General features: G+C 32.4%; 1 protein-coding gene across 1 annotated transcript; it reads left to right on the plus strand.

Moving 5' to 3' along the window:
• On the plus strand, positions 1–26,433 carry LOC143079068 (protein maelstrom homolog). The gene is made up of 15 exons (XM_076254224.1): positions 1–196; positions 2,958–3,074; positions 9,413–9,497; positions 9,789–9,935; positions 13,203–13,244; positions 13,877–14,010; positions 14,945–15,147; positions 15,556–15,618; positions 16,603–16,807; positions 17,819–17,930; positions 22,314–22,553; positions 23,038–23,135; positions 23,717–23,879; positions 24,470–24,565; positions 25,724–26,433. The coding sequence occupies exons 1-15, from the start codon at positions 65–67 to the stop codon at positions 25,756–25,758; spliced, it is 1,872 nt and encodes a 623-aa protein (XP_076110339.1). The 5' UTR covers positions 1–64; the 3' UTR covers positions 25,759–26,433.
• Positions 26,434–26,956: the final 523 nt, after the last annotated feature.

Here is a 26,956-nt window from a genome sequence, read left to right on the forward strand (position 1 = left end):
ATCAGCAACTGAGTCTGAGAAAAACACAACATTTTGCCTTTAAATTCGTTGTTTGGGAGACAACATGCCGAAGAAGCAAGTTAAAAATGCTTTTTATTTCTATATGAAAGAACTTGAACCACAGCTAAAGCGGGAGGGCCGAGTTTTCCCTCATGGAATGGCAGATATTGTTCCCATTGCTCATCCACGATGGAAGGTGAAGATTCTTTAATAATGCTGAAACAGTTTTTATTTAAAGTCGAAATTATTCAAACAAATACACAGAGCATAAACTTATCTTAGGTTTTCAATAACACACGTAACATGACAATAATTAACTGATAGACATATGAAACATAAATTAACCTGTTAACACTTTTAAAATTAATTGTTTAAATTAGGAACTGCCCCTTCTAGTCCAAATAATTACAACGTCTTGAAAGGCTGTTATAATTTTTTTCTTTGACGCCTTACTTCGCATCATAATGCTGAAGCCGCCATTTTTGGTTGGACTTTGAGAGCACATTCTGCTCTCAACTTTGAGACCCAATTTAGCCATCAAATTTTCATTAAAGGCTAATAAAAATTGTGTATATAAAGATTCTCACCTTTAATGTGTTTATTTGATCAAAATATTTCCAATTAATCCTACAGAAATAATAATATAAGTAACAATTCCATCCGAGGCGGGAACATGTCGACTGCATTTTATAAAACGTTAATCTGATTTCTTTTTAGGAGATTATTAAATAATATTTACACCAAACTCTGTAAAATTTTACAGACCCGAATTTCCAGAACCTTTCTTTTACATTAAACGGAAATTCAGGTCCATCAAAATGTACTGAGTTTGGTTCAAAAATATATTTTATACTCCTAAAATGAAGCATCTTGAGGAGAAATCAGCTAAACGTTTTAATAAAGCTGTAAATTCCCTCTCAAAGTCCAACTGAAAATATGAGTTTGGCGTTATGATGTCGAAGTTAGATGTCAAAGAAAAAAATTATAATAGCCTTTCAAGACGTCATAATTATTTGGACTATGCCCCTTCATGCCCTTAGACAATGGGTCATTTTGCTGTTGTAGAGCCCTGTTGTAGAAGAGTTAAAAGAAAATGTCATTTTTTTTTTTACTTAAACTTGTTTAACCCTTTCACCGATTGCTGCCCAGACAAGCTACATGTACTCTGAGACGATGGCTTCCCTGGCTACTATTGCTCAAGTGGGAGATCTTCATAATAAATGTCAATAAAAACTTGTTTGTAGTGATTTGTGTATTTATTTCATTTACTAACACCGTGTTCACAGTATTATTCATGTTTTGATAATTTTTCCCTCATAAAATATTCAAATTTTCAAATTTTCGGCATTATCTAGGTGAAATTCTCAAAATTCTGCTCTTTAACCCCAAATCGTAATTTTTTAACCCAAAACGGCAAACTTTTGAAAAATTTTATGAGGCTGTACAAATTCCTCACACTGAACGATGTCCATTCCAAGTGTTTTGTACATAAAACGACATTTTATGTCAAAAAAGTATACTAGTTTGGCTTCAATTCTTCCATATTCTTTCAAAAAAAATGTTCCCTCATTTCAAATTCTCGTAAATTCCGTAAATTTCCTCTGATTTTGACACGGTTTTCAACAAATGGAAGCGCCATGTTTACACTTTCATCCGGGTATTCATCAAAGAAAGATAACTCATGTTTGCACTGTTTTGAGCGGGAAATATAAAACATGTATTCTGATCCCGGTAAAACGGGACTCGTCGTCAGCTGTTTGAAGCGTGAATCCCGGTAAACCGGGACTCATCGGCGAAAGGGTTAAAAAAGGGGAAACTGACTATTATACTTGTCACGTAACAACTTTTCTAAAACTTTAAGATAGGTCCACTTATTTTTAATGATAAAAAAGATACAAGTCAATAAATATTACAAAATTCATGGACATGTTTTTACCTTATTATACCAGGTAGATGTACATATATAGTTCTTTGGGAAATGTTTCTTCAAATATTATTAATATATGCCTTTTTGTTCAAAGAAGTGTTTTTAACAAAAAATATTTGTTATCACTTTAAATGTACATTTGTACCCCTCATAAAAGGGATGTCATAACACATTTACACTGAGGGGTTGTTCCTAACCTGATTAAGCTAAACAAGAATCACTTCTGAGTACTGTAACATAGCTATTAATTTTTTTGAATCACCATGATCACTGTTATATGGAGAATTCAAGTCTCAGAATCACATGGTCAAACAGTATCATTATAGGATGAATTGTAGACAGTTCAGAATCGAGACAAATCTGCATCTAATTATGAAGCTACTTTCTTTATATTCCACTGTTGAGCTTTTAGAATTTATTAGTCCTAATTCTTTTATCACAGTCACTTGATACTAATACATGTGTAGAATATAATTGTAAAGATTAAAAACATATCTTCCATAAATTTGGAAATTTGGTGTAATAAAGCAATTGTTTTGATGTATGGTCACAAATCTTGTACAGAATACAAATGAACTATAGGATATGGAGTACATTAAAGATTCAAATATTTGATATAGGTAGAATTTTATTTGGAAAAGCAGGTGTTGATGACAGTTTCTTTAATTAAACCTGTTGCATGTCCTTAATCATTGTTCTGGCTTTTAACAACACATGCTTTATACAGATCCTTTTATGAGACCTGCTGTATGCACTATGTTGTGCGTGTAGCTTGTGTTAATAAAACAATACACATACTATTCACCATAATGGTCTTTCATTTTAAGTTTACAGATTCAGATGTTATTGTACATGATATAATGCAAAAGTTTCTTATAATTCTATTACTATTTTGTCTGTTGTACATGACGTGCATTGTTCATGGTCATTCGCTCTGTAAAAAGTTCATTTACCTTAGGACTATCTGCATTTTGTGAGGATAATGTTTTTGTGGATAAGAAATGCATGTTAATATTTGATTTTGATTCAGATTTTACCAGAAAAAGAGAAGGAAAGGTTTGAAAAAATATCTAAAGAGTACAAGGCTAAAATGAGAGGAGCTGAAGGGGACAAATATAGACAGGATAATACAAGAACATTGTTATCTGTAAGTAATAGTAGAAGTATAATACAAGGACATTGTTATCTGTAAGTAATAGTAGAAGTATAATACAAGAACATTGTTATCTGTAAGTAATAGTAGAAGTATAATACAAGGACATTGTTATCTGTAAGTAATAGTAGAAGTATAATACAAGGACATTGTTATCTGTAAGTAATAGTAGAAGTATAATACAAGGACATTGTTATCTGTAAGTAATAGTAGAAGTATAATACTAGGACATTGTTATCTGTAAGTAATAGTAGAAGTATAATACAAGGACATTGTTATCTGTAAGTAATAGTAGAAGTATAATACTAGGACATTGTTATCTGTAAGTAATAGTAGAAGTATAATACAAGGACATTGTTATCTGTAAGTAATAGTAGAAGTATAATACTAGGACATTGTTATCTGTAAGTAATAGTAGAAGTATAATACAAGGACATTGTTATCTGTAAGTAATAGTAGAAGTATAATACTAGGACATTGTTATCTGTAAGTAATAGTAGAAGTATAATACTAGGACATTGTTATCTGTAAGTAATAGTAGAAGTATAATACAAGGACATTGTTATCTGTAAGTAATAGTAGAAGTATAATACTAGGACATTGTTATCTGTACAGTACACCCAGAGAGTTTGTAATCGCGAACTTTTATCACCGATTTCCGAGTGTAGCGGTGTGACACCGCGAATCACGGATTCTACTCCCAATTTCCTCCAAAGATTCTCTCCCAACACAGCGTGGCTGTTAATTGGTTTATTGCCCATCGGATGAACTGAAAATTAATGACGCGTGACAACATAATCGGATTAGCCAGATTTATTACCTTTGTACATTTAATCGATCTTGATTGCACCTGTGTGCTTTAAAATACGTTATTTAAATGTCCATTCATTGTCAGATAAAAGTGTGTCATTTTTATTTAAAATAAGATAATTATTCTTGTATGTATATGCCCATGTCATTGTCATATGAAATAAAACGTAAAAACGTATAAAAATACGAATAAAACACTTATTTAGTATTTTCATTATAGTCCGATCAGGTCATAATTTTTGTTTTTTTCAACAAAGTTTCAACAAAGATGATTTTACCACAATTAGAACCTTTTATGACCTACTCAGTGAGCAATATCCGGTTCATTAATAGTTCAATATTATATAATTAATATCAACTGGCTTAACACAAAATGATGTTTTTACGGTAATTTGTCCAATCTAAATCAAACCCTAGAGTTAATTTATCGGACCAACAAGTGAACTCTGTTACTTTCAATTTATTTTGAAATGTAAAATATTATGTTTCACTACCTCGGTAGATTACCGACTTGAAATATTTGAATTTAAAAAAAGAAACTGTAAAGTGACAAATAGTTTTGTATGCAATGTGGCAGCCCTATATTCATAAATACTGAGATAATTCCCCGCCCAGACACAACACAATAATCACAACCTTTTTGTCGAGCCTTCGACTTTAGTTGAAAAAGCGAGACATAGCGATCCTACATTCCGTCGTCGTCGGCGTCGTCGTCGTCGGCGGCGTCCACAAATATTCACTCTGTGGTTAAAGTTTTTGAAATTTTAATAACTTTCTTAAACTGTCCTTGAATTGTACGAAACTTTGACAGAAGCTTGTTTATGATCAGGAGATAGTATCCAGAAGTAAATTTTGTAAAAATAAAATTCCATTTTTTCCGTATTTTACTTATAAATGGACTTAGTTTTTTAAGTTTTTAAAATTTTAATAACTTTCTTAAACTATCCTGGAAATGTACAAAACTTGGCCAGAAGCTTGTTTATGATCAGGAGATAGTATCCAGAAGTAAATTTTGTTAAAAAATTAAATTCCATTTTTTCCGTATTTTACTTATAAATGGACTTAGTTTTTCTGCCAGGAAACATTACATTGACTCTGTGGTTAAAGTTTTTAAAATTTTAATAACTTTCTTAAACTATCCTGGAATTGTAAGAAACTTGGCCAGAAGCTTGTTTATGATCAGAAGATAGTATCCAGATGTAAATTTTGTAAAAATAAAATTCCATTTTTCCCGTATTTTACTTATAAATGGACTTAGTTTTTCTTCCAGCTAACATTACATACAGTCTGCAGTTAAAGTATTTAAAACATTTTTAAGATTCTTAAACTAGCCTGGATTTTTACCAAACTTGGACAGAAGCTTCTGACAATCAAAAGATAGTATCGAGAGGAATAATTTTATTGATTTTTTTCATTATTTTTGATGAGTGTGTGATTAACAGCAAAAGTAGGCGAGACACTGGGTTCCGCGGAACCCTTACAAATTTTTTAATTATATGAAGAAATAAAATCATGTGTTTTTTATCTGTTATGATCTGTTATTGATCTTTTATTATTTAAAATAAAATTGGATTGGCGCAATCCGTATTTTACTGCTCGTTAAAAGTCCTCGGCGAAATATAAAAAGAAGTATTTCAACAATTTATACTATAGAATATTAAAATGAAATTATATCGTACAAGAAAGAAATATGTAAAAAAAAATGTGGATCGGATTTTTACGATCGACACATTTTCACAGAGGATCTCTACCAACGCCCATCAGGAACTGAACGACATGCATCCTGTTTTCATCTACCATTAATGTATAGTGTTGACTATGGAAGTATAAATGATGTCCAGGTTTATGTCCTCTGTTGACTGAGAAACGTATAAATAAAAGGCTGATGTTCGTTTATTCAGAAAAGGAATAAAATTTAGAATCCGGTTAATCAATTGTAAAAGGACCTTCTAGAGCCTCAATCTTAACGCACACAAATGTCAATCTGATTACAAAGCAAGTTTAAACCTTCAATGAATTTTCCCACGGTTATCCAGAAAGGTCACCTGAGTTTACTGTTACATGATACTATTTCCCGCCAAATAAAAATCTCGTGGACAAAATTGATGTCACTATTTTTAGCATTCAATATTGTGAGCGAAGTCAAGTTCAAGTTCAACCACGCACTGTTGATCACTGAGATGCGTGTCGTCTTCCCACAGCAATTAATTGTTTTAAAAATATTTAAAGATCACTGTTCTAAATACAACACAAAAGTTTACATTCATTGTGCGTAAATGAATATTATGCAACGACGAGTTGATGCAGCTATAGAAGTATTTCTGTTGTAGCCGAAATGTATTATATCCTAAAGTAATGCTAATCGTGAAGAGAAAATGCCGTAGACTTATTAAGCATAACGAATGGTGAATAGTATTTTCTTTTTTACTTGCATATACAAGTTTTAAGACACGTAATTTTCTTTAAACTCACTGCTCACATTTTATACCTTCAGCGTTAGTTTCCGTTTATTTTCACGCAAGTATGTCTCTTTTCGTAAGTTATATCTATTGCCGATAAATAAAAAACGAGGTCATAATCAAGTATAGATTTTTTTTATAAAACTTTAATGCAATTGAAAGCATTAACAACAACGTTTTGGATTTTAAAACTTTTATTTTGTAATCGTAAAATGGAAATGGCGTAGAATTATTAGCATAACAGATAGAGAATTATTAGCATAACAGATAGTGAATAATATTTTCTTTTTTACTTGTAGTATAAAAAACTTTGAGACGTGTAATTTTTCTTTAAACTGCCCTCATTTATTCAGCGTTAGTCTCCGTTTATTGTTGCACAATTATATCTCTTTTAGTAAATTAAATATTTATTAACTGATAAAAAAAACGGAAGTCAAAATCAAATAAAGTTGTTTAAAAACTTGATTAAAATGTACAGTGTAATTGAAAGAATTAACAACAATGTTTTGCTTTTTATTTTAATCTTTCATTTGTTTCAAGCAATCAGATATAACCTGATAATCAATAGACAGGAAATACAATTGTTTAATTACATTAGAAATCTCACATACCTTGACTGTCGCGTGCCGGCATAGATCAGACGGATTAGGGCAATTAATTACCTGGTGTCACACCGCGTCACACCAGACTGGGAGAGATGTCGCTAATACAATAAACAAAAGGTAGCGGATTTACGCGGAAGTCGGAGGAAATACTCCCAAATTTCTCCGAGAATTTTGGGAGGGATGTCGGAGTTTCCTGGTGTTACATCAGGAAAAATATCGGAGTATGGAGTTTGGGATTACAAACTCCTTAGGCGTACTGTAAGTAATAGTAGAAGTATAATACAAGAACATTGTTATCTGTAAGTAATAGTAGAAGTATAATACTAGGACATTGTTATCTGTAAGTAATAGTAGAAGTATAATACTAGGACATTGTTATCTGTAAGTAATAGTAGAAGTATAATACTAGGACATTGTTATCTGTAAGTAATAGTAGAAGTATAATACAAGAACATTGTTATCTGTAAGTAATAGTAGAAGTATAATACTAGGACATTGTTATCTGTTAGTATTAGCAGAAGTATAATACTAGGACATTGTTATCTGTTAGTAATAGTAGAAGTATAATACAAGGACATTGTTATCTGTAAATAATAGTAGAAGTATAAAATAGTAGAAGTATAATACTAGGACATTGTTATCTGTAAGTAATAGTAGAAGTATAATACTAGAACATTGTTATCTGTAAGTAATAGTAGAAGTATAATACAAGAACATTGTTATCTGTAAGTAATAGTAGAAGTATAATACTAGGACATTGTTATCTGTAAGTAATAGTAGAAGTATAATACTAGGACATTGTTATCTGTAAGTAATAGTAGAAGTATAATACTAGGACATTGTTATCTGTAAGTAATAGTAGAAGTATAATACAAGGACATTGTTATCTGTAAGTAATAGTAGAAGTATAATACTAGGACATTGTTATCTGTAAGTAATAGTAGAAGTATAATACTAGGACATTGTTATCTGTAAGTAATAGTAGAAGTATAATACTAGGACATTGTTATCTGTAAGTAATAGTAGAAGTATAATACTAGGACATTGTTATCTGTAAGTAATAGTAGAAGTATAATACAAGGACATTGTTATCTGTAAGTAATAGTAGAAGTATAATACAAGGACATTGTTATCTGTAAGTAATAGTAGAAGTATAATACTAGGACATTGTTATCTGTAAGTAATAGTAGAAGTATAATACTAGGACATTGTTATCTGTAAGTAATAGTAGAAGTATAATACAAGAACATTGTTATCTGTAAGTAATAGTAGAAGTATAATACTAGGACATTGTTATCTGTAAGTAATAGTAGAAGTATAATACTAGGACATTGTTATCTGTAAGTAATAGTAGAAGTATAATACTAGGACATTGTTATCTGTAAGTAATAGTAGAAGTATAATACAAGGACATTGTTATCTGTAAGTAATAGTAGAAGTATAATACTAGGACATTGTTATCTGTAAGTAATAGTAGAAGTATAATACTAGGACATTGTTATCTGTTAGTAATAGTAGAAGTATAATACAAGGACATTGTTATCTGTAAATAATAGTAGAAGTATAAAATAGTAGAAGTATAATACTAGGACATTGTTATCTGTAAGTAATAGTAGAAGTATAATACTAGAACATTGTTATCTGTAAGTAATAGTAGAAGTATAATACAAGAACATTGTTATCTGTAAGTAATAGTAGAAGTATAATACAAGAACATTGTTATCTGTAAGTAATAGTAGAAGTATAATACAAGGACATTGTTATCTGTAAGTAATAGTAGAAGTATAATACTAGGACATTGTTATCTGTAAGTAATAGTAGAAGTATAATACAAGAACATTGTTATCTGTAAGTAATAGTAGAAGTATAATACTAGGACATTGTTATCTGTAAGTAATAGTAGAAGTATAATACAAGAACATTGTTATCTATAAGTAATAGTAGAAGTATAATACAAGAACATTGTTATCTGTAAGTAATAGTAGAAGTATAATCCTAGGACATTGTTATCTGTAAGTAATAGTAGAAGTATAATACAAGAACATTGTTATCTATAAGTAATAGTAGAAGTATAATACAAGAACATTGTTATCTGTAAGTAATAGTAGAAGTATAATACAAGGACATTGTTATCTGTAAGTAATAGAAGTATAATACAAGGACATTGTTATCTGTAAGTAATAGTAGAAGGATAATACTAAGACATTGTTATCTGTGAGTTATAGAAGACAAATACAAACATGAAAAAAAGCTCTTTAAAATATTCCCATTTGTCCTGGCAGAAAGATTAATATTACAGAATACTTTTAAAAGTTAATGATATAAAAAATTATGTAATAGAAAGGAGCAGTCGTCAAAAATGATCTTTGCAAGTGACAGATAAACTCTCTATCCACAGTCAGGATACTGTTTCAACTTTTGACTTGATTAATATACTGTATATTAAAAACAATTGTAGGAGAGAAGAGATGAATACGCAGATTTACAAAAGAAAAGAACTAAAGAAAGAAATTCTGTAAAATCACAATGGCCAACAGGAAAATGTGAGTATTTATCTCTTCTTAGACTCATTTCGCTTTATAAAACTTTAGTTTTCTACAGTTTATAACATATTTTTGCCAATGTAAAACGGTCCTAGCATACACAATAGCTTTTATATTTATTAAGATGAGTGTATAAAAGCACAATGACTAAAATATTTTTTTATTGCGATCCACATTCTATGCAAACAAGTAAATTAGGTCTGAGTATTTACACAATTGTTAAACAAATATTTGAAGATATAATGCAGAATAATAAGAATTCCACTGTAAACACAATTGTTTTTTTAACAGTATTGGCAAATGAAAAGTTTTATCTACTGAACATACAGACATTGTGCAAGACAGATGATGGAGATTATCTCCCCTGTGAGATTGGTGCTATAGAATATAGCATAAAATCTGGGATAACAAAGACACTGCATAGATTCATTGAGCCAGGTAAATATTAAATGATGGAGATTATCTCCCCTTTGAGATTTGTGCTATAGAATATAGCATAAAATCTGGGATAACTAAGACACTGCATAGATTCATTGAGCCAGGTAAATATTAAATGATGGAGATTATCTCCCCTTTGAGATTTGTGCTATTGGATATAACATAAATCACAGATAACAAGATGCCACATAGATTTATTGCGACAGGATTTTTTTTTTTTTATATTTGATATGATGATGTCTGTCAGGGGATTACCGCCCTTGTGAGATGGTACAATTGAATAAAGCATTAAATCAGGGATAGCCGAAACACTCCACAGATTCATTGAGCCAGATAACTATTTAAGTTATGTCGGGGGTTGCCTGACCTTGACCTCATTTTCAAGATGCATGATGTATTATTATGATGATGATGATATTACAGACTTTTAACATTATATATCATAATTGGGTCTGAAATTCAAATTTTTAACAAGAATATCATACTAAGACTCTGAAATTTAACTATCTGAAAATCAACCATCTGCAGTGTTCTCCCCAGAAATTTTTGATAGCATCACATTTGGCGTAAAAAATAAATTGTATTTTTTTCAATGTAATTTGTCGCGTCGTGCTAATGCTCTATTTCCTTTATGTTATATACGTTATTGTTTATTACAAAATGTATTATATTGTTTGTATGCTATAGGCCCTTTTTAACCGGATTTTTGTGACAAAAATGTCGGTTATTGATTTGGGGATGTACGGCGGGCGGTCGGGTGGCCGGGCGGGCGGGCGGGCGGCAATCAAATGTTGTCCGTGCATTTACTCATGAACCGTTCAACCAAAGCTTTTAAAATTTTAATATGTTATTACTGACAACTATACGAAGGTCAAGTTCAATAATGGCGATTTTGACTTTTACCGTTCAGGAGTTATGGTTCTTGAAAGGCGGCAATCAAATGTTGTCCGTGCATTAACTCATGAACCGTTCAACCAAAGCTTTTAAAATTTTAATATGTTATTACTGACAACTATACAGAGGTCAAGTTCAATAATGGCGATTTTGACTATTACCGTTCAGGAGTTATGGTTCTTGAAAGATTGAAAAATGGAGTTTTCAGTCGTGTCTGTGCATTTACTCATGAACTGTTCTACCAAAGCTTCCCAAATTTTAATATGTTGTTACTGATGACAGAATGGAGGTCAACTTTAATAATGACGATTTTGACTTTTACCGTTCAGGAGTTATGGTTCTTGAAAGATTGAAAAATGGAGTTTCCAGTCGTGTCCGTGCATTTATGCATGAACTGTTCTACCAAAGTTTCCGAAATTTTAATATGCTGTTACTGATGACAAAATGGAGGTCAAGTTCAATAATGACGATTTTGACTTTTACCGTTCAGGAGTTATGGTTCTTGAAAGATTGAAAAAGGGTGTTTCCCGTTGTGTCCGTGCATTTTCTCATGAACCATTCAACCAAAGCTTTTGAAATTTTAATATGTTGTTACTGATGACAAAATAGAGGTCAAGTTCCATAATGACGATTTTGACTTTTACTGTTCAGGAGTTATGGTTCTTGAAAGATCGTAAAATGGCGTTTCCATTCACGTTGTTGCATTTACTCATGAACCATTCAATCTAAGCTTTTCAAATATTGTTATTTCAAAATGTTGATACTGATGACAAAATGGAGGTCAAATTTAATATTGATGATTTTCACTTTCACCATTCATCAGTAATGGTTCTTGTGATATTGCCAGGACACAAATAAATGTAATTAAATCCGGTTTGCTGTCGTTGTGACAGCCTCTTGTTTAGTGAATAAAATATTCTATTCCACCCTATTCTTTGTATCTATATTGTTGAATTCATAACTGAGAATACAATTAAACTAAAACCATGATAACAGTATTTTCAGTTTATGTTTTCTATATTCATTTATAGTTCCAGAAATTTTTTTTTTCCTCTTGGGCCAAATAAAAATATATGTGTATAGATACAATTGCACTAAATGTGTAGGAAAAAACACTGGTTTTTATAATAAAAAAAAAGGAAAAAGAAAAAAGAAAGTATCATATAGCAATAAAATTTAAATTAAAAAACTTTCTCTATCATGTCTATCAAATATATTGGTTCATGGTCCCAGTTGTTTTCTTTTATCAAAATGATATATATTTTTAACAAAGTTATCTAATTAATAGTCTGTTAATGCTTAGTTTTCTCTTTAGGTGTTGTTTTCTGTCTACTGTGCCATTTGTGGATATGTAGTTATCTTAAAATGCGGATTTTTGTCATATCTGGTCCGATTCCGATCAGTAGTTTACACTAAAATATTAAATGGCCGCCGAAAGCAATGAAAAATACGAAAATAAAACGTTTGACAAGAGATTGGGAATGAATATGGCGTTTTTAATGCATTAAATGGATAAAAACATAAACTTAAGCCAATTATGATCACTTTCTGAAGAAAGTACAAAACTTACAAGTTCAAAATCAAAATTTTCACTCTCGATTTACAACTAGTAATAGGAAGAGAAAGAAAGTAATACTAATATTTTGAGTAAGTCATAAAAAGATAAGACTCAATCTCTTTTAAAAAGAGAAAAAATGTTTGTTTCTTTGAACTTTCATTTTGCAAACATATATTTTGATTTATTTTATGATTTTCTGACTACAGTTTCTCCTTGTCGAAATTTGCGATTGCATACCACGTGGTATTAATCATGTCACAAGTGACAGCTTGGGGTATTAGTATCCAACCAGTTATCACCCAAAGGGCAATTAACACCTATGTAATAACTTAAAATTGCCTCTATTGTCCGACTTGAAGGGATTACAATTAACGGTGATATATTTTTTTATGATCATAAGCGGTAATTAGATGAAAGTTCACAATTTAGGACATGGCTTTGCCATAGTTACAGAAACGAGAAAAATAACATCCTGAAAATAATTATAGCGTCACGGATATTATAATAGCGTCACGGGAAGAAAATATAGCGTCACGGTACCGCGACGCTAAAACGGCCTGGGGAGAACACTGCATCTGTATACTGTATTTGGTTTAGGAAATCAACCAAAGTACTGACTAAAATTTTTGAACAATCAGCTAATGCATTTCACTTTTTGTGCATTTATAAAACTGCTGCAATATCTTTTTATGTGTTTGCTCTTTATTTCTAAGAAATGATTTTAATTTACAATCAACACTATTCAGCTATTTAGCTCTTTGAAAAGATAGAGGAAAACGGAAAAAACAAATAACAATAATTTTGTACAATTCCAGGAAGAATTCCAACTGGGTACAGATATGAGTGCAAAAGTAAAAGTAAGTCTATGTTTACCTTTTTATATTCTGAAAGTTCAGAAAGTATTACTTCCATTTATTTTTATGTTTTTTTAAGATTAATTATTGCAATTTCAGGAAATCATACAAATGTCAGATTGTGAGTTCTAAATATAGCGATATTCACCAAGTAGCATTATTTCTATAAAAAACCTTGCAATAATTTCTGAATTAACAGAATTAATATAGATGTAGGGAGATGTGGTATGAGTGCCATTGAGACAACTCTCCATCAAAGTCACAATTTATAAAAGTAAACCATTATAGGTCAAGTTAACCTTTACTCGGCAATGAAAATAAGGCAGTTGAAATTTTTTTTTTTATGGTCAAATATCTTTTTCTGTAAAAAAGAAAAGAGAGGACCATTTATTATACACAAGAGTGTTTGATATTGTCAATTTAGAAGTTCAAAAGGATTGGGTGAAAATCGCTGATGGATTCATGCCAAATGAGGGATAACTTTAGAACATGTAGAACATGTGCCACAAGCCCACAAATAACTACATGTACATATTTTGATGTTAGTGTCAAAATTACAGTAATTATGCAGTTAACAGAAAACGTTAGACAAATAGAAACTTTCTTCAATTGATTATACATTTAATTCATTTTAGGTGAGGATACCCATCAAATTCCTATTGAGAGATTTGAAAAATCTGATGCCAATTATCGTGGACTTTGGATTCAGTTGGAAAACTTTGTAAATCCAAATGGTGAAAAACCAGAGTACCCTCCATTTTACTGTATGGTAAGGATAGCCTATTGTTAAATATGAATTTAGACCTAATAAAATACAAATTATTAAGTTGGTCAAGTAAAATTATGTTTTACTTTTAACATTTGATTAAATTACAAAAAATTCAAGTGTTAGAAAATACACATGTGAAAGAAAAACATGACTAATTATTTAGATCACATTAGGGAACAATTTTAATAAAAATCTTGAAAGTTGGTGTCTAGGTTTATGGTATCACGCATTTTCACATCACTCTCTCAACAAGATGCAGATTACTGCATACTAATAAGGAGGTATAATTGGGGAGCTATTGCTCACAGTATGATTTGTTTATTATACCCCCGCTTTAAAAAAGGGGGGGGGTATACTGTTTTACCTCTGTCTGTCCTTCCGTCCGTCCGTCAGTCCGTCCGTCAGTCCGTCCGTCCCATGAATATTTTTCGTCGCATTTTTCTCAGGAACTACAATACAAGGATTTCTGAAATTTTGTTTCAGGGTTTATCTAAGTCAGCTATACCGTGTGATGCGTTTTCAGATTGATCACTTGACAACTTCCTGTTTACCGAACACTTGTATGATTTTACACAAGATAGCCAAGTTGAAAATTTTCGTCACATTTTTCTCAGGAACTACAATACAAGGATTTCTGAAATTTGTTTCAGGATTTATATAAGTCAACTATACCGTGTGATGCGTTTTCAGATTCATCTTTTGACAACTTCCTGTTTATCGAACACTTGCATATTTTTACACTATTAATATGATCCACTTGCGGCGGGGGTATCATCACTGAGCAGTAGCTCGCAGTTTCACTTGTTGTTTATCTTTTATGTACTTAAAAGTGTATGCATACCCAAATATGGATTTTGTCTATTGTGATAAAATTGTAAAAGCATTTATAGAATACTGCAAGAATTGAGATGGAAACTATTATCTTATATTATAGGGATCAGATGTTGAAGAGCTAGAATATTCATTAAACTGGGTCCATGACAAAGCTTGTTTAGGATATGCCAATAGACTGAAGAGGGTATATAATTTAGAAGGACTAGTTCAGGATTTATTTGGACATATAGGACATTCTGTGTCAGAAACACAAGTAATTGATTTAATGACAGCACACACATGGGATTTTGAACCAAAAACCAGGTATTTATATGAAAAAAACTATGCAAAATTCTTTTGTGAAATGACTTGATCTGGATGGAAAGCAACCTGCAAGCAATAAATCAGTTTATCATTAAATGTTCGTTTGTCCGTCCGTCTGTTCTTCAGATAAAGTTTTTAGTCAAGGTAGTCATTGCTGAAGTCAAGTCCAATCAACTGGAAATTTAGTTCACACGTTCCCTATGGCCAAATTTGAGTTTTTACCCCAATTTCAAGGTCCACTGAACATAGAAATTGAAAGTGTGAGCGGGTCAGCTGTGTACTATTGACACATTGTTTTTTTTTCAAATTTCATTGCCAACCTATTTTTAATATATTCTTTTTCTATGAAGAGAAATATTCTTTTTTTTATGAAGAATTATGAATTAATACAGTAACTAATGATTTCAGATGTGAATTCCACGAAGAGTTAGAGTGTAAATTTTGCTCCCTCGGCTTTGTAAACAGATATGCGTAAGTAAATAAATAATAAAAAAATATGTGAATTTAATAACAATTATTTTTACTTTTATTAAGGATAAGATAGTATGCCTTATTCAAAACTTGGATGATAATTCGCAACTGGACATTGAGGGAAATATTTTATCAATATGTAAACAACAAGACCAAAGAAAAGGAAACAGGCAAGAGCGTGAATGGGTCTTAAACACAGCAAGCACAGCATCCTGCACCAAGAAGCAGGTTTCAGCTGGCCTTTAAACAAAAATGTGGTAATGGAAAAAGAGATCACATTAAACATAGAAACAAACAAAATAGCTAAAATTTAAAAGAACACACATAACTAACAATGGCCAGAGATTCCTGACTTAGGACAGGTGCAAAAATGCAGTCTGTAATACTGTGACTCAAATAAATATCTGGATTATAAATAGAAACAGTTAACAAATTAAGAAGTTTTGTAACATTCATTTCTTTTCTGTGTTTTGCGAGAGTCTTGGACCTTCAATCCTTTGCATTGATGATTAACACAGGATCTATGCCTTTGTTAAGAAAGGACATTGACTTGGCATTCAAAAGGTCCTAGACCTCTTTTTTTATAGACAAATTTGAACCCTTAAAGCAACACAAGAACACCAAAAGTCCATCTAGAAGTCATATGATAAGATTAGAGCTACTTTCCTAATGCATGTAACTCAAAAGTTTGGTTGGATTGCTTGCTTTGTTTGTATAAATGTTTGCTCAAGAATTGTAAATAAGAGTGACATCTGCAATAAATAGATAGTAAGGGCTACTGTTAATATAATGTTATTGGATGCTTAAGCAAACATTTATACAAACAAAGCCAGCAAGCCAACCAAACCTTTGAGCTACATGCATTAGGAAAATAGCTCTTACAATTATAAACATACAAGAATTTGGTCTCAATCATATATATTTTCAATGTTTACCTTCAAGATTTTCACTTGTTAAATATATGAATTCTAAATTTGTTTTTAGATATGCCATTTCTGATAGTGTGTGTCCATTGTTTGGTGTTCAGATAACACCAAAACATCTGCCGATCCGTGAAGAAGGTTCGGTATCCTGTGTCGTACTACCTCCCTCCTCCATGAAGATTGATAGGAACCAAGAAGCCAGAATGCCATCACGAAGACCACAGAATGACAATAGACCTCAACAACAGCAACAGACATTTCAACCAGTAAGTTTAGCAACACACCATAGTAAAATGTTCTTCACAATATCATACTCATACATTGTGCAACACACCATCATAAAATATTTTACACAATATCATACTCATACATTGTGCAACACACCATCATAAAATGTTTTACACACTATGATACTCATACATTATGCAACACACCATCATAAAATGTTTTACACACTATGATACTCATACATTGTGCAACACACCATAGTAAAATGTTCTTCACAATACCATACTCATACATTGTGCAACACACCATCATAAAATGTTTTACACGATATCATACTCATACATTGTGCAACACACCATCATAAAATGTTTTACACACTATCATACTCATACATTGTGCAACACACCATCATAAAATGTTTTACACAATATCATACTCATACATTGTGCAACACACCATCATAAAATGTTTTACACACTATCATACTTGTACATTGCACTATAATTGACCGAAACTTTCAAACCATAATCAGATGGATGAGGCAGATGAAACCAATGGGATATTCAGTAGTAGACAAGTAGATGACAAACTGACATTGCACAACTTTGAAAAAACTTAAGACTGAGCAAAAGAAACCAAATCAAAAGTTAGGGGTGATATAAAGTCATATCGTTGATTAAGCTGTCGTGATTGACTGAATAAAGTCAAGGTATTATTAGACAAGCTGTAATGAGACTTCTCAAACAACACAGTTGTTGTAGAAAAAGTAAAAACATGACTAGCTAGATATATAAGTCGTCAGTGATGATGATTAGCAAGCTCTCAAGTACATGATTTTTGTGGACTTATACAAAAACTCAGGTTATCAAATTGATTCAGGAAAAACTGTAAATAAAGAAATATTTTTAATGTTCTTGTTAATGCAAAATTTGTGAGGAGATAACATTTTCTTTACATATACTTATATATATTTTGGAACAGAGATTTTATTATTACCTTTATACCTGCTGATTAATTCAAGTGTTATCTTAACTCTTACTTTTTGAAAGGCTCCTACAAATAGATATGCTCCCACGTTAAACAGAGGTGGTGACAGTGACGACGATGATGAGGGCGAGGACGACGAGGAATATACCTCATTAAGGAGACCACATAATCCAGGTAATCTTGATTCATTTCTCTTTCTTATTTATATGAATCACAATCTCCTTAAATTTGCTTTGATCTTTACAGTATCTCGTATTAAAATTAGCTGAAAGCATGCACATACCATTTGAAATATCCTGTTTTTTTTTGGGTCAAATTTATGTACAAAACAATAAGCATAAAGCAAAGATGACATACAACCACAGAGTTACAGGCTCTTTATATTAGCATGCATTTGATCTAGAACTTTTAAAATATCCAGTATAAAAAAAACCACCTGAAAGTATGATTAGGCCAACCTTAAAAATATGTTTGTTTGCAGTTTTCCGACTGTACCTTCAGACTGAAGGGTCGGTAGGTAGGAAAAATATTTTATTTTATCAGCCAAAATAGTTTAAACAAGCAGTTACACTAAACCAAGTTTCTTGTGAAGAAAAAAAAAACATTTTAAAACAACAAACACTGGACATGCTGAAAACCAACATCAAATGAACAGGCATTTTCAGATAAAAAACTTTTTAACCAAAACTGAAACTTTAACATAGTGTCATTATCCAATTTATGACATAAAAAATATGGTATAATTATTAAATACTGGAACACTTATAAACAAGGAATGTCATTATGACTAGAACTCAACTGTTTTAAAGAAATATATTCAGACATGTATGCTTCTTGACTAGAATGTTTTCATGAGTACAGTATTTTCATCAGAAAAATGTAGATATTAAAGATTTATAAGACAATGTATTAAAGAGTGTATTTTTAATAAAAAAAAATAACCATTGAATCTTCCCCAATTGAAAAAAAGGCAACTTGAAAAACTAGAGGCTCTCAAGAGCCTGTATCGCTCACCTGATTCTACTTGGGTTTTTGAAATCATATAAAAAAATATAAAATTTGGCTAAAAGTGACAACACAACCTCATTTATAAGGAAAGGAACATGTTTAATTTCATTCAAAAGTCCCCCACTGGCGGCCATCTTGGATGACGGATCGGCTACAAAGTAACAACACTTAGTCAGCACCTCATAAGGAACATTCATGCCATGTTTGGTTTTATTCCATTCAGTGGTTCTCTAAAAGAAGTCATTTGTATGCATTTCCCATAGGGTCCTATGTTAAACTAAGTCCCCTGCTGGCGGCCATCTTGGATGATGGATCGGCTACAAAGTAACAACACTTGGTCAGCACTCATAAGGAACATTCATGCAATGTTTGGTTTTATTCCATTCAGTGGTTCTCTAGAAGAAGTCATTTGTATGCATTTCCCATAGGGTCCTATGTTAAACTAAGTCCCCCTCTGGCAGCCATCTTGGATAATGGATCGGCTACAAAGTAACAACACTTGGTCAGCACCACATTAGGAACATTCATGCCATGTTTGATTTCATTCCATTCAGTGGTTCTCTAAAAGAAGTCATTTGTATGCATTTCCCATAGGGTCCTATGTTAAACTAAGTCCCACGCTGGCGGCCATCTTGGATGATGGATCGGCTACAAAGTAACAACACTTGTTCAGCACCCTATAAGGAACATTCATGCTATGTTTGGTTTTATTCCATTCAGTGGTTCTCTAAAAGAAGTCATTTGTATGCATTTCCCATAGGGTCCTATGTTAAACTAAGTCCCCGGCTGGCAGCCATCTTGGATGATGGATCAGCAACAAAGTAACAACACTTGGTCAGCTCCTCATAAGGAACATTCATGCTATGTTTGGTTTCATTCCATTCAGTGGTTCTCTAAAAGAAGTCATTTGTATGCATTTCCCATAGGGTCCTATGTTAAACTAAGTCCCCCTCTGGCGGCCATCTTGGATAATGGATCGGCTACAAAGTAACAACACTTGGTCAGCACTCCATAAGGAACATTCATGCCATGTTTGGTTTCATTCCATTTAGTGGTTCTCTAGAAGAAGTCATTTGTATGCATTTCCCATAGGGTCCTATGTTAAACTAAGTCCCCCGCTGGCGGCCATCTTGGATGATGGATCAGTTACAAAGTAACAACACTTGGTCAGCACCCCATAAGGAACATTCATGCTATGTTTGGTTTTATTCCATTCAGTGGTTCTCTAAAAGAAGTCATTTGTATGCATTTCCCATAGGGTCCTATGTTAAACTAAGTCCCAGGCTGGTGGCCATCTTGGATGATGGATCGGCAACAAAGTAACAACACTTGGTTAGCACCTCATAAGGAACATTCATGCCATGTTTGGTTTCATTCCATTCAGTGGTTCTCTAGAAGAAGTTCAAAATGTAAATTGTTAACGACGACGACGGACGCCAAGTGGTGAGAAAAGCTCACTTGGCCCTTCAGGCCAGGTGAGCTAAAAAGTATTAAGACATTCGACTGTTTTCATATTTCTATCAATATTTAATTATATGTGATAAGGTTATGTTTTTGCCAGGCTTTAATGAAAACCAAAGAAATCTAAAGTTTGGGGTGAAATCCATAGCACCCCATTAAAAGTAAATGGTCTGTACTGAAATGTTTTTAATGCATAAAAAAATTTGGCAGCATAGCTCCTAAGGACATGTTTTAATTGAATTCACACAAGCCACACAGTTTGGGTATATTTAATATTGTAAGAAAGAGAATAATTGCAATGAGTGGGGCAGCCCCCCTTATCCTAAAGGAGCATACTCATTGCAATCGAAGATAGATTTAATATAGAGAGTATATTTATTTTTCAAGCTAACCATTCATTTTCTCTACATCTTTGTGTAGTTAGGGTTGCTTCTTATTGATTTGGCATGATCTATATCCATTAACATTTCAAATGAGCCCTTCCTCCGTACAGGCGTGTTTACAGATATCCATGAAGATTTAAGTCACGGAGGAGTGGTTTCATCTTTGTCGTCTTCACAACGATTTGTAAAAAATATGCCATACTTCAAGCTGATGTCGAATTATTTAACCACTGAAATTGGTTCCATAAAGTCAGGCTCCACAGATTCTGTACCGATTTGTTTGAGACAGAATGGTTATCGTGTCAGTTATGAATATCCGCTGCATCATCGTCAATGATTTCATCACACATCATTACATGTGCCTGAATCTATATAAACAGTTTACTAATAAACTTTTTTGTTTGTTATTTGTCTTAAAATTGACACGAGACGACAGCGTAAAGTACTCCTCCGTGACTTCATGGATACCTGTAAACAATTTCCATGTGCTTTATCATTAAATGGTCACATGAACGCTTGACGGGAAGCTAAGAAAAACCGAACTTGAAATGCGTAATTGACCCAGACTTTAAATCATTTCCGGAAAGGACCCAAAGTTCCTGATCGCTTCAATAGAAGTATTAAAAAAAATTTCTTCAAATTTAAAGCAATAAAATTTTCACAGTCGGGAGGATTTTCAAGGGTCGGTCGGTAAACTGCAAACAAACAATATTTTAATTTAAGCCTTAACTTAATATGTTTAGTACAAAAATGATTTATAAGTTGCGTATTAATAAAGGTTTTAATAATGTGGTTTAACCCTTTCAACGCTACACAAAAAAATAGAAAAATGGCTGCTGCTGCTGCATTTTTTTTGTGTTCATTCATTAGAACAGTATATTCCTTTTCAGACTGCTGTATCTTTTTTATAATAAGAGATACAGAAAAAGTTATTGCATGAAAAATGCTCAGGAGAGTATGAACTGTAATGTTAGGCAGTTATTTCAGTAAAATTTTTATCAGGTTACCTGCATTTTCAGGTAATTAACAGGTAAAAGGTGTAATGTGTTACATTTGTGTTGAATTTTGAATAAAAACTACTTTTCGTCTTCATCTATTTTGTTTTTTTATCTGCCATATAATAAAGAAGACACCAATTGCTCGATTCCGTAGCGTATTGCACCATACACAACGTATTATGTAATCATGACACAAATCAGTGGCTCCGTCCTCAAAATTTTCAGTCAACCTCCGTTTCCCCCCCTTTTTCTACGTCTCGTAATGATCGATCAAATCATATTTCCCACACGAATTGAATGTAATAAACACATTGAGATAACAAGAAACCTTTTAACTAATCCTCGTCATCAGTTTCTCCATAGAAATGCTGAAATATTTCCATATTTACAGCTTCGTTTCCGATTTGTCAAAATATTTGTTTTTATTTTCCTTCAATTTTCCTTCTACTGCATGATTTTACAATAAAAATTGCCGGGATTTCAAGCGCAAATGAGACCTTGCATATTCTCTATTCATACAAGGAAAAATTAGAGAGGACCCGAATGAAAACCGAATGGTTTAAGAGTCCTTATGAAAAATCTGTTGTCATCGCGGCATATGCCGCGAATAGCAGTGGCGGACGGCGTATGTCATCGCGGCGTATGCCGTGTATAGCGTTGAAAGGGTTAAATCAATGTTTTAATCAGGGTATGAATTATTTTTGCAGCCTATTCAGGAATGGGTGGGGTACCAGGAGGAGCAGGAAGAGGCTTAGCATCCTTAGCACCATGGTCTGGTGTTCCTGTACGACCCCAGAATACCCCAAATATTATAGACCAAAGCAGTTTTCCTTCTCTTGGTGGTAGTCAGTCAACTATGGCACCACCTGGTCTGTCTGGCATTGGTCGAGGCAATCCAATCGCAGGTATTGGACGTGGTGCACCTGTAGCTCAAATTGTTAATCCAGGTTTGTACAAAAATAATTATTGGTTGACTAAGTTATAACACTTGAAATATTTGAACTATGTCTGTAAACTATCTTGTTGAAATTTCACATTACATGTTAGCCATGTCCATCTTTTCTCATGATGTCCTAATATTCAATTGTTCCCTGAGACTATTTTGTTAATTCTTATTAAGCTATGAAAGATTATTTTAGATGAACGGTGAAACAAATACTTAGAGCATGATTAGAACATGAGAGGGTGTCTTTTTCTTTATGAAGGTATACATCGACTTGTCGCTGGAATGAGCCCCCTTTATTGATACTCAAGATAAAAAGTCAATGGGCCAGTTATCTTCTTTTTCCTATTAGATTTTTATACCCATGTTGTAGGCTGTTTGATTGTCCATCCAATTTTCATTTCATCATGTCATTTCCCAAAATTTCAAATTGAGACACTGGTGAGTTGAGCTATCAAATTTATTTATAATTTGCCATTTGCTTACAGATCAGAAGTTTGCAGGACGTGCCATGGCTCCAGAGCCAACATTTGCACCGCCACCACCAGCTTCGTGGCAAAATGATGTCAAAGAACCACAGAAAATAGTATGTTATTTAAATTCAGTAAAGCAAATAATATGCTGCAATACTTCTTAAACAGAATTATTTTCATATCTCAGATTATAGATACAAGAAGATGAGATATGAGTGTCAATGTGACATCACAATTAAAAAAGTTTAAACGTCACAATTAAAAACTGATTGTTGCTAGATGTCAGAAGGTTATTCAGACCAGATCTAATGTAATTTAGAGATTGTAAATACATTTGATTTTCTTAGTAAATACTGTAAAAAATAATTTCATATTTGATCAGCAAATTGTTAGTGATATCTTGTTACACAGTGTCAATTAAGAATCTGTCAGAAACATTGAAAGTGGGGGTATGCTTAGCACCACAATGCATGCAGCTTTTTGTGTCTGTGTGTCTGCTTGTTCATCCCACTTCAGGTTAGAGTTATTGGTCAAGATGGTTGATGAAGTTGAAGTCAAATCATCTTGAAACTTTAATAGTACACATGTTCCCAATGATATGATCTTCCTTATTGTAATACCAAATTAGAAGTTTGATGTACAAAACAAAACAAGATTAAAATATTAGTTCCAATTCTTAATTATTGTTTTATAGACAATGGCTGACATATCCAGAGGCTTACAGCAGTCAAATGGACAATCTGGTAACCTGTCTCAACTCCAGGATAGAATGGTACAGTCCATGCAATATAATGGGAGTGTCCCAACATTCCCAACATCTGTCAATCAGCAGCAGAGGAGCCAATCAAATGCCAGGGGTAAGTTATACACACTTTAAATTAAACAGGTGATGAAAAAACTAAGTTAAGAAAGTTTTTTTGTGATGAAAAAACTAAGTTAGAAAGTTTTTTAGATGAAAAATTATAAGTTTAGAAGGTTGAAATACAATTTCACCTGATAGTAATATCCATGAAAATTGGTGAAAGTATGCACCCTTTCTTCTTTTCTAGACTATATTTGACTGTATTTCTGTTCATAATTCTTATTTATTCCAAAATATTCAAGTCTTGACATAGTGTCGTAACACTTCACTGCAGTTTGTAAAAAATATGCGCCCTTTTCATTTTGAAAATTCCCTTTTGGTTATCATGGTAGGGACCAGTGTTGTTAAATTTCTACTTTGAAATAAAATGAAGGTTTATTTTTGTAATAATTAGTATTAGAAAGTACCCGCAAATATTGTGAGCCACTTTTTTCTTGATGACATTATATCAGTATGATAATGACCACTTCTTTGCCTTATTTTGATGCAACTATGTCAATTTTGAGCATTGAATGTAAATTTTTTTTCAACTTCTGATAATTGTTGAACTTTGTGTTTTGTATTAAGAAATGTTTATTCTTGCAGGAGGAATGATGGGACAGTTTCAGGGAATTCTGGGTAATCTGCAGAAAGGCAAAAAATTACCAATGGGAAGAGGATATGCACCACCTGGTGCTGGAGGTATAACAGATTCTATTTCTACTGTTTACTTTGTACTTTATATTAATTACTTATACATACTGTAGATTCATTTTTATTCGTTGGGTACCTATTTTTGTGGATACAAGTAAACCACGAAAAATCACAATTTTTTAATAGGCTTTGTATGCACAGATTGGTAAAACCACGAAATTAAATATTCGTCTCTATCTACAAAAATTGATACCCACGAAAATAATTTAATCCACATGTACAGTATATAAATAAGAAGATGTGGTATGAGTGCCAATGAGACAACTCTCCATCCAAATCACAGTGAATAAAAAGTTGACAATTATAGGTCAATGTACTGCTTTCAATATATATGACTTAGTTTTCTTCTTTTGATGTTTACATTTCGGGGGACCCAAATGAGTGATTTAAGTAGTTCTTCATTGTGAGTTATAATGTGTTAGGATCACTCAGACTCCTTCAAATTTCCAAAACTTTGAATTATTGAATTGGGTTATGCTTAGCATGACATGTTTATTCTTGTTTACTTGTACTAGGTCAACCATTGCTAAGCCATGCAATTTTGAAATATACTAGCTGATATTGAAGGTAACATTCTGCAAGAAGTCATGTCATTTAATTGTTTGTAAACATTATTCAGACTTGGAACTGATTTGTTTGTTCTAACTCTTAATTGTCACATACATTTTTGTACCTGGCAGTAAAGCAGCAAGTACTGTAAACCAACTAGTTCGCGCAAGTGATTTATTTTTGGGACTTTTGCGAGTAAATGAATAACGCAAATTTAAATTGTCCTGAATATGTATAACTTGAATCTTTCTTTATTCAACTGCATCAAGTAAATTAGAAAATCGCGAAATTAGATCTGCGTGAACGGAACGAAGTGGAGTAGAAAAGGATAAATGCGAAATAAAGAATCCGCGAAAATAAGTTGGTTTACAGCACTGGTTTTATTTTGAATTGATCATGGCATGGTTTTGGCAAAAAAGCAAATACAAGAGCACCTAGCTAGTTGACACTTAAAAATAGATCTGGTATTTCAGCATTTTTAAAGACTTTTTTTGATTGGCCAGTTTTGGGAAAATGATACAAACCTTTTAGATTAAACTATGATTGAAGCTGTTAAAAGTTTCTCTGAACCTTCTATTTACTATATATCTTTTTAAGATTTTTCTCAAATGGTTGGACAGATGAAGATTTAAAACTAGTGCAATCTGGTACCGGAAGAACCAGTGAGAGCTGACTGTGATGTGAAGAAAGTGCTGTGATAGTGCTCAACAGACAGTTTTATGACAATTGTGAAGTTCTAGTCATTAAATGGCTTTTTTTAATACTCTGAAGGGATTAAGGTTCATCAGTATTGTATTGTGCCAAGAGGGATGCGACTTGTCAAAATATTGTTATGTATAATTCACTTATTTCATATTGCAATTATGAAAAAGTCATTCGAAGATGAGATTGAGATTTGATTCAAATCAGTTTCACCCATGTATGTATGATGTTAAGGTTTTAGACAGGATGTATGAAGTTCAGGTTTCTGATAAGATTTACTATCTTCAGGATTTAGAAAGTATATATATATATACATGTATATGATGTTTTTTGATCAGGTAAGATAATATTCCATCATTAGTGGATTTAAATTCCAATAAAAAAATATGATAGAACTTAATGTTTTAAGAAGTCAAACTCTACGCAATTTGATAAAGGTTTTTTTTTCCCTAATGTTATAATTGTGGACTGTTTATATTTCAAAATGCAGTTATTAAAATAGCTGTTTTAATTTCTTTTTTCAGTTTCTGTACAATTAGATTTTTTCTTGTTAAGTTTCTTTAGTATTCAGATGTAATACATTTTAATAAATCAACATTTGCTAATTGTGTGTATTTTTTTATGCCCCATTTATGGGCAGTATGTTTTCTGGTCTGTGTGTCTGTTCGTTCATCTGTCGAGCTTCAGGTTAAAGTTTTTGGTTAAGGTAGTTATTAATGAATTTGAACACATATTTTCAATGATATGATCTTTCCAATTTTAATGCCAAATTTGAGATTTTCCCCCATTTTCACTGTCCACTGAACATAGAAAATGATAGTGCGGATGGGGCATCTGTGTACTGGGGACACATTCTTGATTTAATACATTGAGGTATACCTGCTATACCACTAAACTCCCTCAAGGCATAGTCTACACCACCTTTATATTAGAATGCTTGAATGTTTCAGTCCTGGTTAATTGACTTTGAATGTTTTGCAAAGTTAACATGTTGAAGTATTTTTTTAAAAGATGTGGTATGATTGCTAATGAGACAACTCCTTTCAAGAGACCAAAGGACACAGAAATTAAAAGCTATAGGTCACTGTATGGCCTTCTACAATGAGCAAAGCCCATAATGCATAGTCA

Source organism: Mytilus galloprovincialis, chromosome 6, assembly GCF_965363235.1.
Source record: "Mytilus galloprovincialis chromosome 6, xbMytGall1.hap1.1, whole genome shotgun sequence".
Classification (NCBI taxonomy): Eukaryota; Metazoa; Mollusca; class Bivalvia; order Mytilida; family Mytilidae; genus Mytilus; species Mytilus galloprovincialis.

Bases quoted from the DNA above. Each gene is read 5' to 3' on its own strand.
- LOC143079068 (XM_076254224.1), top strand. From the start codon at position 65: ATGCCGAAGAAGCAAGTTAAAAATGCTTTTTATTTCTATATGAAAGAA. The intron at 15,148-15,555 runs GTATTTATATGA...TAATGATTTCAG, and splicing joins GATTTTGAACCAAAAACCAG to ATGTGAATTCCACGAAGAGT. The intron at 15,619-16,602 runs GTAAGTAAATAA...ATTTGTTTTTAG, and splicing joins GGCTTTGTAAACAGATATGC to ATATGCCATTTCTGATAGTG.